This window comes from Eretmochelys imbricata, chromosome 13 (assembly GCF_965152235.1).
Source record: "Eretmochelys imbricata isolate rEreImb1 chromosome 13, rEreImb1.hap1, whole genome shotgun sequence".
Lineage (NCBI taxonomy): Eukaryota > Metazoa > Chordata > Testudines > Cheloniidae > Eretmochelys > Eretmochelys imbricata.
This window is the reverse complement of record NC_135584.1, coordinates 11,721,467-11,734,168: the sequence shown is the minus strand read 5'-3', so window position 1 is coordinate 11,734,168 and position 12,702 is coordinate 11,721,467. Positions and strand designations below refer to the sequence as shown.

Here is a 12,702-nt window from a genome sequence, read left to right as displayed (position 1 = left end):
GGTGTTTTCATTAAATAGTGATTAACAAAATAAGTGAAAAACAGAGGTGTAAATTGTCTGAATTAAACCCCTTTCCCCCTCAGATGATTTGATTTCACTTCCTTGGTACTTAACTCTCTAATCATTAAGGTTTCCATGGTAGACTTTCTAATGTAAACAAGGAATGGTGGGGAAACCTTCAAAATCAAAACCAATCCTTACTGGACTTCTTCACACATCATAAAGAAGCAAAAAAGCCCCATTGTCTCCCCCCCACACACACACACCTTTAAGGTTCCTCTTCTGTTATTTTTGCTTTGTCCCTCATTTTTGTTTTTGCCACTCTTCACAAAGACGAGCACATTTTAGGGCTTGGGTGGGTTGAGAAGAAAAACACCATCTGTAAAATAGCGAACACTCCAAATTACAAGTCTGTTAATAAGAGTGTTGGGGAGCAGGGAGAGGGAAGAATAACAGCAAGAAAGATCATCAGAATAAATAATCAGGCCATTGAACTTGGGAAAACACCCTATCAGATTACACCTTGACAGTGGACTGATGCATCAAATTCCATTTGTCACATGAAAATAACTAGCAAATCTAATAGTTGCATGCAGGACATTTGCACACCAAAGGCTTCTAAAAACTAGCTGGATCCTGGAGGACACCTATTTATATTGCCGTTCAGAAAGCACCACAATTAAGTAGTAGTAATCCTGATGTTTCTTAATTGCATTGTTTTGCAGACCTGTGTCAGAGGTCACCATGTTTTGAGGAGGTTGGTGGCGGTGGTGTACCTGCCAACAGTGGAAAGATATATACACTACAGGGGCAATGGATTGCATTAGCTGGATTGTAAATTCTTTGAGGCAGGGCTCACCTTTTGGTTCTATGTTTGCACAGCACCTAGCACAATGGGATCTTTGTCCATGACAGGAGTTCCTAGATCCCACTGCAATATAAATAATAAATAAAAAAGCATGGCCATACATTTTTGTTCCCTTTGAAATAGATAAAGGAGGGAGATAGAGAGGATAGTCAATATTTTGGGGAAATTAAAAGGGAAGGCTGGCATGTGCTAAGAATGATTTGGGGGTTTAGAGTGGTAATGTGGGCCTTGAAGGGTCATGACTAACAGTGATTACTGGTTGGGGGTTCAGGCTTCTTTTGGGAGGGCGCTGAGCCCTATCAGTGGTTTGGGGGCATGGAAGGGGTGGTGGCTCTCAATGGTTTTTGGAATAGGAAGCCTGACTTTAGAGTGGTTTTCTGTGAGGACTGCAGGCTTTCTGGCTTTGAGGCTATGGGTTGCAGTGGTGTGTGGGTTTGGGGTAGCTTTTTGTGGGGGTTATAGCTCTCAGTGACTCCTGGGTTGAGACCTGAGGTTTTGGAAATGCTGTTCTCTATCAGCAGCCTCTGGGCTTGGAGGGCTGTTGCGTGGGGACTGGGGATGGGGCACTGTGTGTTGAGGAGGGAAGATGCTGAGCTGGATTTGGGCGTGATCAGGATGCTATGGGGGGTGAGGAGAGGAGCTGGGTTAGGGCTGAGCAGGTTGGGTGCTGCAGGGGGAGGGAAGATGCTGAGATGTATTGAGGATCAGGGCTATGCGTTGGGGCCCTGGGGAAAGGGGAGATTCGAGCAGCAGGCTCTAGGGTGCTTGTTATAGGGAGAGGCAGTGGTAGCCTGGGAACCGGGTGCCAGGCCTTATTCACTCCTCCTTGGAGCCTGAACACACCGCCGTCTCCTAGCAACACCTGAGGTGGCAAAGGGCAGGGCCAGGCTGGCTCAGTCCCAGGCATCAGACTGTACCGGAGCCGCCGGAGGGCTCAGCCCAGCCACTGGGGGGGCACTAGTGGGGGCAAGGGGGAACCATGGCACAGAAAAGCACCAACCCCGCTCAGCAATTCAACTTTGTGGCTCAGGATAATATCTGGTAAGGCCTCCCCCACTCCTCTCGCTCTGACGTGCCCCCTCTGAGTCACCACTGAATCTCCTTCCCCCCCCCTCCATCCCCCTCACTCTGGCTTGCACCCCTCCTCGGGTCGCTACCCAAAAATCCTCCCCCTAATCCCTCGCTCCAACTCCCCGCACCCCAGGTCACCACCCAAATTTCCTCCCCCAACCCCTTGCTTTGACTCCCTCTCCTGGGTCTCTACCCCAGTCTCCTCCCTCCACTGGGGTCTCCTCCTCCAACCTCCTCTATCCAACTCCAAAACCCCAGCCCCTAAACTTCTCCTCTCACCCTGTGGCCTCTATACCAGCCTCAATACTAGACACAACCCCCTCCCCCCAGAAGAACCCCACCCCAACGCACACACACCCTACCACATGGCTCACCCCATCCCACATGGCTCCTGGCCCAATCCTGCAGACACAGTTCAGGTACCCACTCCTCCCCTCCTGCAGCCTCAAACACATTGCACAGCTTGCCCCCTCTCATGCCAATTCCCAGGACCTTATCCTAATGACCTTCCCTCTCCCAATCCTCATTTCCTCCCATCACTGATTCCACTGACCTCCCCCAGCTCTCTGGTTTCCTGATAAATTCTTATTTATCTAAATTGCCTATTACATATTGCACTGCCTTTGTTAATATTCCCATCCTTCTCTGTTTGCCCTCATCTCTGAATATATGTGACAGATTTTGCCTGATAAGTGTTATACCATGTAAAACTCTTGAAAAGCTTTCATGTCTCTATGAAATTAAATACCTGTTTTAATTTTAAAAAACCCTAGCAAGTATACTTCTGAACAGAAAAGCTAAGCAGATGAGACATGAATGTGAGGTGGGCTACATATGTGTTTCATTCATCAATACGCTCAGCACTCCACGGTCATTGGTATGATTCTTGTTACACCCATTTTTCTCATATATACTTATATATCTGTGTGATGTAGAGTGGCAGGTACCAATAGTAACTGGGAAAAATAGCAAGCAAAGTCCTTTTTCTTAAGGTAAGAAAAAAACAGATGAATGATCAACAAGAAGTGTTATAAATGCAATTCTGAGCAGAGTTATACAATAACAAGTTCCTTTATAAGTAAGACCTTTTTGTTTCATCAAGTTGTTTGATTGTTGAGGACCTTTAAAAACTATCACTCAGTGAATAGAATAAATCAACACTTTTGTAAATTCTCCAGTAATTCTTAATGGAAAAGAGTTTTTGCTTAAAGTCTAAGCTATAGTCATAGTTATTTTGGTGTGCATTTATTAAATTAGTTTTACTGTAGTTCACTTTTAACAGGTATCTTTGGTTAATCGAGACATACAAAATATGAAATCAGGTCTGTTCTCATTGACAGGTTCATACAATCTTTTTTTCATGGCTTAATGGCCACTACTGTACCAAAACCTGCCAGTATTATTGAGTCAGGATTCCCAAATGATTATGTTTCTGAGACTTCATCTGATGATGAATTCTAAATATGAATCTAATTTAGCAGGGGACATATTCAGTCTTATTTTTCCCTGATAAGAAGATCTTTGGCTCAGACTTCTTTAGCCTTAAATTCTTAATACAGATACTTTTGGTTTAAGTTGGGGGACTACAATTTCACAACTTACATTTCTCATTATTGTAAATTGTGTTTTGTGACTTTAGATTTTTTTATTTTGATGATAGCTAGGAAAGTCTTTTTAAACATAATTTCTGTCTGCTTCAGGAAATACCATGTTGAAACTGAGTTTGAAGCTGCAAAGAAATGGTCCATCAAATGGGGATTTTTAACAACACCTTTTGAGGAGGTAAAACTAAATTTGATGTAGCCTGTGTACGAAATTTACTTGAATAGCATACCCAGAATAGTTAGGTATGACTTTCAGTTAAGATGTCTCAGTTTAGAATCATTATTATTGAAAGCCAAGCTGTAACAGGTTGCACACTGTGCATCTCCAGTTCGGCCCTTCTCCCCCTCTTCTCAGAGACTCTTCAGGCTGGTGCAACCCCCGTGCTCTTTATTTGTGATCAAGTCCCCACCACCAGTTCCCAACTATATACAAGCTTTTTACAACAGTTTAGCCTACCACAGACCTGGCCACTGCCGCCGCCGCCGCCAACAACAACAGACCCGGACCCGGACCTGGACCCGGACCTTCCTCTCCTGACCTCCACCCCCCCTCTTTTGCTCTCACTTCCTCCCAGCCTTATAGCTCCTGCTAACAAGGCAGGGAGCTGTGGTCCGTTACCAAGCAAGCATCAGGCTATCTACCCAACCCCAATCCAATCCCCCTAATTGGGGCTGGAATGGCAGGAACTGATTAAGGCACCCTGCCATACAAGCAAAATGTATTTCTCCAAAGAATCTTCATCTTTTGCAGACAACATGAATGGAGCATATAAGTGTAGATAAGCACTGATAACTTGGAGCCCTGTTTGTAGGAGTACTAACAAATGAGGTTCTTTTAAGGTGATAGTTCTAGTTTCTTTCAGAATAAAATATGAGAAGTTGTACTTTGTGTGTTGCACATATTCTAATGTTCCTCTTGACGTGCTTTTAAAATGGAAGGAGGGCCAGGATTTAGCTAATTTAATTTTCAGTAAGGAATTTTACAATGTGCTAAAATGATCTCTACTGAAATAGGGTTAATGTTGCCACTGAATTTAATGGCAAACCTCCCACTGGTTTAAATGGGAACAGGTTCATGGCCTGTATATTTAAACATTACAGGATGCATATTAAATTCAGTAAAATGTGAGTCACTTAATTGATTATCTGACACGATCTTCTCTGTGAGACTAGTTTCTGCATAATTTTTCCTGTACTGAATGACTTGAAAGAATGATTAAGTGCACCTAAAACAAATTGTAACAAATGTGAACACAAACAGCAATAACAAAGGGCTTGCAGCTTTGCAAGTTTATATATTATGATCCAATGGTTAGAGCATGGATTGGATGGCAGGGCATGTGGATTCTGTTCCCAACTCTGCGTAGGCTGACCAGACAGCAAGTGTGAAAAATCGAGACGGGGGTGGGGGATAATAGGAGACTATATAAGAAAAAGACCCCAAAATCGGGACTATCCCTATAAAATCAGGACATCTGGTCACCCTAACTCTGCCACTGATTTGTGTGACTTTGGACAAGACTCTTAATCTCTCTGGGCCAGCTTTTCAAAGGTACTTAGACTCTTGGAGATGCATATAGGTGCCTAATGGGACTTTCAAAAGTGCCTAAGAAGGATAGGTGCCTAAGAAGGATAGATGCCATCTACATCTTTAGGTGCCTGTGTACCTTTGAAAGTCTGGCCCTCTGGGCTTCAGTATCCCTTCTTTACAAACAGGGTAAATTATGCTTGTCCACCTTTGTACAGCACTTGGAGATGTAAAGATGAAAAGCACAATGTAAGCTTTAACCAATATGTTTAATGCCATATATTACTATACATTGTATATTACAAATATATTTGGCACTTTTATTATGTATTTTTAGTTTGTTGTCACACAAAACAAATTTGCAGGTTTCTTCAATTCAGTGAAGTAAGTAAGAGTTGAGGGTGCTCGGCAAGATTCAGCCTGTCTTAAATTCAGAATTAAAACTCTTTCTGAAACTGAAAAGTGCATTAGAACAGCTTCCAAGGCTGTATAATAAATAGTCCTGTATTGGGTGCCAGGAACACAGTGCACAGATACTGTAGTGATGGGAATGGTATAGATATCTGATCTTAAAATGCTATGACAACACATTTCTTAGCCTGAAGTGTTAATTTTGATTAATGTTGGTATTCTATTTTTAGTTGATAAAAGACGAAAAGAAAGAACCCACTAAGCCTAAGATAGAGCTTCCAGAACATTTACAAATCCGACCTGTGACACCAGTGGAAAAATATATTAAGGTTAGGCAATAGATTTAAAAACGGCAATATACCAGTAGGTTAAATCTGTCCTAAGCAGCCACCCAAGTGCTAAAAGTCAGTTACCTAGTAGAGGTGGGTCTTCCACTAAAGGTCAGAGTAAATTGTATTGGAAACCTCGAGGATACTTTAAAGGGTTTGCTTAAGCCAGGGAATTTTCTCTTTTGATGTGGTTGTTACTATGTGTTTCACTGTACAACAATCAACTATTATGGTAAAGCACCTCCTCTTTAACCTCCTGTGTAACATAAGGTTTATATAGTATCAGACCAGTCTTCTAATGTGGTGGGGGAGGAGGGTAGCATTTATAAGGAGCTCAGTGGAAGCTCCCCTCTACCTCCATCTCACAATGATTTCAAGATTTATCATAACCCATTTTTAAGAGCCATTTTTCAACTTCAACAACGTTGTAAAAACGAATCCTTGCTCTGTCTTTATTTAAATAAATCATTTTTTTCTGGATTTTATTTATTTTAAGCCCTCTTAGTGGCACAAATTAGATTTTCTTGCTACTCCTACTAGGCTATCTTCTAACAGATGATTCAGCAATTTGGTTTTATAGCTTGTCATTGATACTCATATTCCTGAATGCCAGTGGGAGTTGTACACACACCTGTTTCTGACAGTGGAACCTGGCACATTGTTTAATTCATAATTTTACAGTGTTTGTACTTCAAGTGGATGTCCCCACTCATGCAATCTTCTGCTTAGTAGCCAAAAGAGCAGCAAGTAGCCACAAAACAAAGCAAAAATAAAAGCATGTGAGAAGGGAAAGATTAAAAGGCAGAAAAGAACAGAAGGGAAAATGGGCAGAATAAAAATGGCGGCAACAGTGCCAACCAGTGATGTGAGAAGACTCCGATCCATCCTTTTCAAGGGGGCAGCAACAGAAGACATTTGGGAGCTGCTAGGTTAATAGATAGTTGGATTTACGGAGACCCACAAGGCTTCAAAGGGACTACTTGTGTGAATTAGGATTGAAAGCCCCATAAGCCCGAATCCTACAAAGACATCCACCCCCACAGAAACTTACTTCACCCCACTGAACTGACCAGAACTGTGCCTGAGTAAAAGATCGTATGGGCAGATTTCTCAAAGTCAGGGCCTTATATCATCATTTCCTTGGGAAAGCGCTCCTGTTTCGTATATCTATAAAGGGCTATGAACACCTGTATGTCTATCAGTACTATTACAGAATCTGCTGTAACATTGCATCAATGTCTGTAACTAGGAAGTGAATTCTTCTTCCTCCTTTGGAGTGGTTATTGTAACCTTTTCCTTATAGCAGTAGATCCACTGATCACCGGTAGTCTGCTGAGAGCTGACTTGTGATATGGTGTTGGCTGTTCTTCTTTCCTGCTGCTGGCTCAGATTAAAGACAGCCAACAATACATTCAATTTCTTAATATTTCTCTGCCATGTAAGCAATTAAGCAATTGCCAATGAGCAGGATACACAGTCAGAAACAGGAGGTGAGCTGGGGGTCATGCAATTGCCAATGGGAGGGGAGGTTAGTCCAAGAGACAACATCTCTATTAAGATGCATACCATATTATGGAAGAAAGTACCATTAGAAACCCCGCCTTCTGGTGGAAAAAAATCTTTTTAAAGGATTTACAAAAATAATAAGCAACAAAGCTGTTACCAAAATCAAAATAACTGAAAATTAAAGAAAAAGTTAGTGCAGAATGTTAGAATTGAAAAAGTGCCACCCTTTCTGCTGTTAATGCTTCACATTCTTAAACAGTGTTGTAAGACCAAATATTCAAGTCAGAGCCAAGCTTACCTATGTCTACACAGCAGCTAGAAGGTGTGAAGCTCAGGTAGACACATTCTCACAGGCTCTGCTTGAGCTAGTGCACAAAAAATAACTGGGGCCATAGCAGCATGATTGGCGGCTTGGGCGAGCTGTCTGAGTACATACCTAGGATCTTGGGCGGGGTTATACCCAGGCAGCTAGCCTGAGCTGCCACCATGCCACTGTGACCATACTGCTCCTTTTAGCATGCTAGCTCAAGCAGAGCCAGTGCAGACGCAGCTGCCTGAGCTGTGAATTACACTTCTTAGCTGCAGTGTGGACCTACCCGGAATTTGTGGGCACAATTGCACATGCACCCGTCTTGTGCATGCAAAGTGTGTACTACAAATTCAGCAGTTGGGCACTCAGCTGCAAGATTAGCATGAGTAGCCAGTGGTGTGTGCTCAGAAACAGAGGCCAGAGCTTCAGATTTGACCTCTGACATATGAACTAGCCAAGGAGAGCAAGAATGAGTGTAGTAAAACTATTTCCCCATGTTTATTCCCCCCCCCACCCCACCCCCCACTGTTCCTCAGAGGCTCTTGTCAACTGCTGGAAATGGCCCACCTTGATTATCACTACAAAAGGTCCCCCCCCTCCTGCCCCACCGCTCTCCTGATGGTAATAACTCACCTTAAGTGATCACTCTGGTTACAGTGTGTATGGTAACACGTATTGTTTCACGTTCTCTGTGTATATAAATCTCCCCACTGTATTTTCCACTGAATGCATCCGATGAAGTGAGCTGTAGCTCACGAAAGCTTATGCTCAAATAAATTTGTTAGTCTCTGAGGTGCCATAAGTCCTCTTTTTCTTTTTGTTGAATCTATGCTGCAGTTCATCCTTTTACATGAAGATCCATATTAATGTTTTTTTAAATCTGTGACTTGAAATTATCACATTTGCTCTCTCTCATGGCAATGCACAGTAATAACATGTCTGTTCCTTTGGCTGGGTTAGATATGTAATCTCCTGGCCTTCTCGTCCCCTTCTCTTTCCTGCAGAATAGAGGTGGAGCATAGTTTTCTCCATTATCCTGCTCAGTGGGTGGCATTTATGGCAATAGAAAATCATCTCTTCAAAGGAAATGCTCCACCTCAATATCAAAAACATTTTTCAGTTTTGGCCAAGGAACAAAGCAAAACAACTCTGGCAAAGGAATAAACTGAAACATTGTTCTCTCACTGTGTGTTTCTCTACTGAGTAAGTCCCCAGATGTTAAAGTGATACAACAGAGAGCACTTCTAATGTGCCTTTGTGGGATGATTCAGCCAAAGTAAGCAGTGCAGTCAGTGATCAGAGAATGCTGGCTTTTGTTTTGTTTCCTTCTTACTGATTATCTTGATGCATAACCATCTTTTATGCTAGAAACAGACTTTAAAGGATAAGTAGTTCTTGATGCAAGAGCCAGCTTGGTCAGTAATATCTTCAGTATTTGGCCTCAGAACTATTATTTCTTAGCTATTTTACATCCAATTTGGTACCAAAATGTCTGCTTCCCTTGTTTAGAAATGTTACCTACCCAGAGATTATTTTAATATTTGATAGTTGGGAAACAATTAAAGCATCAGCTTAAATTTTGATTCTAACAGTGAAAACCAAACAAAGGCTCTACTACTTTATTAAACAAAGGTAATGATGAGAAGCTATAATCTAAAATATATTAAACACTTAATTCTTTCCTGCCAAATGAAGTTAAAGCTCATTTTCATACTCTTCTTTTTGCTTAAGTTGCCTTTCAACAGTAGAGAAAACTTGAAAAATCAGATGTATGTTGATAAAAATTGAGGATTGGATGGCAAATGGAATGCTTTCCTTTTAACTTCTGATTACCTCTTGTTTATTACCTTTGGAACTAACTTATTTTCTTCGATACACACTGATTTAAGCATTGCAATAATTTTTAAGCCTGTTGGTCAAACAAAACCAATTGCTTAACCAAAACCTCTTAATCTTTTCCATTGCTATTAAAAATATTTCCAACATAGCTTGTAGAATGGGCCCCCAAAATATTCTAGATGGTTTTTAATTATGACATCTGTATTATGGGCTTAATCCGGGAGGGTGCTAGTCAACTCTTGAAGGTCCATAGCTCCATCAACTTCCATTGACTTCAATAAAAGTTGAAGGTTATTCAGCACTATGCAGGATGGCACAGCATATACTTGGCACCACTTTAAAGAGAGAATTCATTTAAACTTTGAAGTAATATTAGCATTCATCAATTTTCATTTTAAAAAAAGAGCCAGTTGAAAAGAAATTGTCCATTCCATCAACACTAGAATACAAAAGAGCATGTTGCATGGCAGTACAATAGAAATGAACAAGAAATATACTTAATTCTATTTACTTACTCTTATTTCAGGTCTACCCGTCTCCTCCAATCCCTAAAACAACTCAAGGATTTATTGGCTGGAGATCATCTGTGCCAGGACTGGAACTTGAACGTTATTATCAGATCAGTAGCTGCAAAGGTGCCTTTCACAAGGATCTGAAGTGGCCTGATGAACCCTCTGATTGACATTAAGAAATAACGAATAGGCATATTGAGCCATTTTTTCTTAATCTAAGTTAATATTCAGTAGAACAAATGTCAGATTTGCATAAATTGATATTAGAGAGTAAATGTTTGTGCATAGTGTCAGCAATATATTAGGTAAGAGGTGTATGTGAGAAATGTAGCATGTCAGTTGTTACTGTTTTATTGAAGTCTACAGTATACATACTGTTAGTGCACATTTTGGAATGTTTTTCCATGAAAGCAGCCCTAATTTAAAACACCTTATTTTTTGCAATAAGTTTTCCTGTAAAAGAATCCTAGGAAGATTATTTAAGTAGCACCCTTCTAGTTGTCTGCATTACAACTTGTCTATGACTGTGCTGGTGAGTCAGATGTGTCACTAAGCCATAAATTACTAAATACATTGTATATGCTTTATAGGTAGTTTGTGTAATGAACACATCTGTGTTATTTTGTGGATCCCAGTTGAGCTGCCTTATCAGTATAAATAGTTCACACCAATTCTATTTATCTGCATGCAAGGCGGTTGCTTTCAAAATCAGAACCACTTAGATGACTGATCAAAAAGGTATCCATATGTATGTTGGTGAGCATTTAACTGTATTTAACAATACAATGACTTCTCAAGCATTTGAATTACAGTAATTATATTAAAATAATTTACATAATCTAGAGCTTGTCAGAGACTTGGAAATAGTTTGTTGAATAAACTGACAAAAGCAACAAAGCTGGCCAAATTCAAGTAATTGTATAGCATTCAAACACCTCCGAAGCCATCTAGCAAGGTACAAAACATGGAAATTTTACATAAGCAAAGACAATGCCTCCTGTTTCAACCAAAACCAAACAAAGAACCCTCACACTAATTTTTCAGAAACATTGTGGGTTTGAAAAAAGAAAAAAATCATACAAACCCATTAGCACTGCCTACAGGTCATTAAGTAACCCACTGAACAGCCATCAGGTTACAGAGCTACTCACTCTTTGATTGAAAATGCTTGTCACATGACGTTTAGAGAGCGTATAGAGTGCACCCTGTGTCCTACTGATCAAACAGGCACATTAGTCTCACAGTGGCATAGCTGAGTGCAATATAACATGCACAGGTTTAAAATTAAAAGCACTTTGCTACTGCACAGAAATTAGGCCTGAATGCAAACCTGAACAAGGTTTCTCTGCCTCACCTGATACATTTGAGGGTCTGATCCACCTGACATTAAAATCAGTGGAAAGTTTCCTATTCCTATTGACTTTACTGAGCATTAGATCAGTTCTTTCAGTGAGTCTCAAATAATTCTGTGCAAACTGGTCCCTCTCATCAGTGTTGAGAAATCACTGGCTTCTAACAGGTACCAGTTTCCTCTTGCTGTTGGTACAAATGACTTTATAGTAATCATTGTGGTGTTAGCAAATGTGGGGATCAGTGGCCAGTCTCACTTGTTTGGTTTACATTTAGGGACAAATGAGCTGCTGTACTGTTCAAGGTGGAAAAACTTATGTCATACCAGTCTGGCTATTATAGCATGGCTTCTTTATTTTTGAAATCAGTAGCCTGTATCTGAGCCATGCACAAGTGCAAGCCACACTTTACACTGGTGCAGTGTGGATCAACATTATGATCTGCCTTGTGCAGCTACAGTGGTTTAGCTATCCCAGTGAAAACAAGCTGTTGCAGGGTTGAATCCTGTCTTACTGTGTTAACACTTCAATACATGCCATCTAGCTGAATGTCCGTTAAAGGACCACGACAAAATGAGGTATAATTGGCTAGGCAGTAGTACTGCAGAAAAGGATCTGGAGGTGATAGTGGCTCACAAATTGAATATGAACCAACAATGTGATGCAGTTGCAAAAAAGACTAATATAATTCTGGGGTGTACTAACAAAAGTGTCATATGTAAGACACAGGAGGCAATTGTCCTGCTCTACTTGGCACTGTTGAGGCCTCGGCTGGAGTAGTGTGTCCGGTTTTGGGTACCACACTTTAGGAAAGATGAGGATAAATTGGAAAGAGTCCAGAGGAGAGCAAAACAAGTGATAAATAGGTTGGGGTTATTAAACCTTTTATTTAGCGTGTGCATAGTCGTCTAGCCAAGCGATGGCATCTTCAGTGGCACGATGCAGCTCTTCTAGGCCAACCGCTGAACCTAATCGGCAGGCATTCCTCAACAACGTGCGCCATCATCTGTGTTGCACCTCAGCTGCACAAAGGGCTGTCACGAAGGCCCCGGCGATACTGGTTGGCTGCATAGAGACCTTGCCCGGTCCAGAACCTGTTCAACAGGGACCACTGGCGATGGGGCAGGTCAAAACCAGGCGGGCAAATTGTGTGGTTGGTGTCGAGGGACTGGTTGGGGATTATAACAGATATCCATTCCTCTTGCCAGAGTGTTTCCACCCTAACATCCTGGCATGGCAGATGAGACCATAATGGGGGATGTGATGGCAAACGTGCAGCTGGTGATTTAAAAAAGTCATTGTGCAGCAGCAGGTTTGAGTTGGTGCGTACTTTCTCCAGTAACTTGCCAGTGGCAACCTCTCATCTAATATGAAG

General features: G+C 41.4%; 1 protein-coding gene across 1 annotated transcript; it reads left to right on the top strand.

Moving 5' to 3' along the window:
- Positions 1-1,847: 1,847 nt before the first annotated feature.
- CIMIP1 (ciliary microtubule inner protein 1) lies at positions 1,848-10,148 on the top strand. The gene is made up of 4 exons (XM_077832497.1): positions 1,848-1,909; positions 3,640-3,721; positions 5,713-5,811; positions 9,993-10,148. Exons 1-4 carry the CDS (start codon positions 1,848-1,850, stop codon positions 10,146-10,148), a joined length of 399 nt encoding a protein of 132 aa, XP_077688623.1.
- Positions 10,149-12,702: the final 2,554 nt, after the last annotated feature.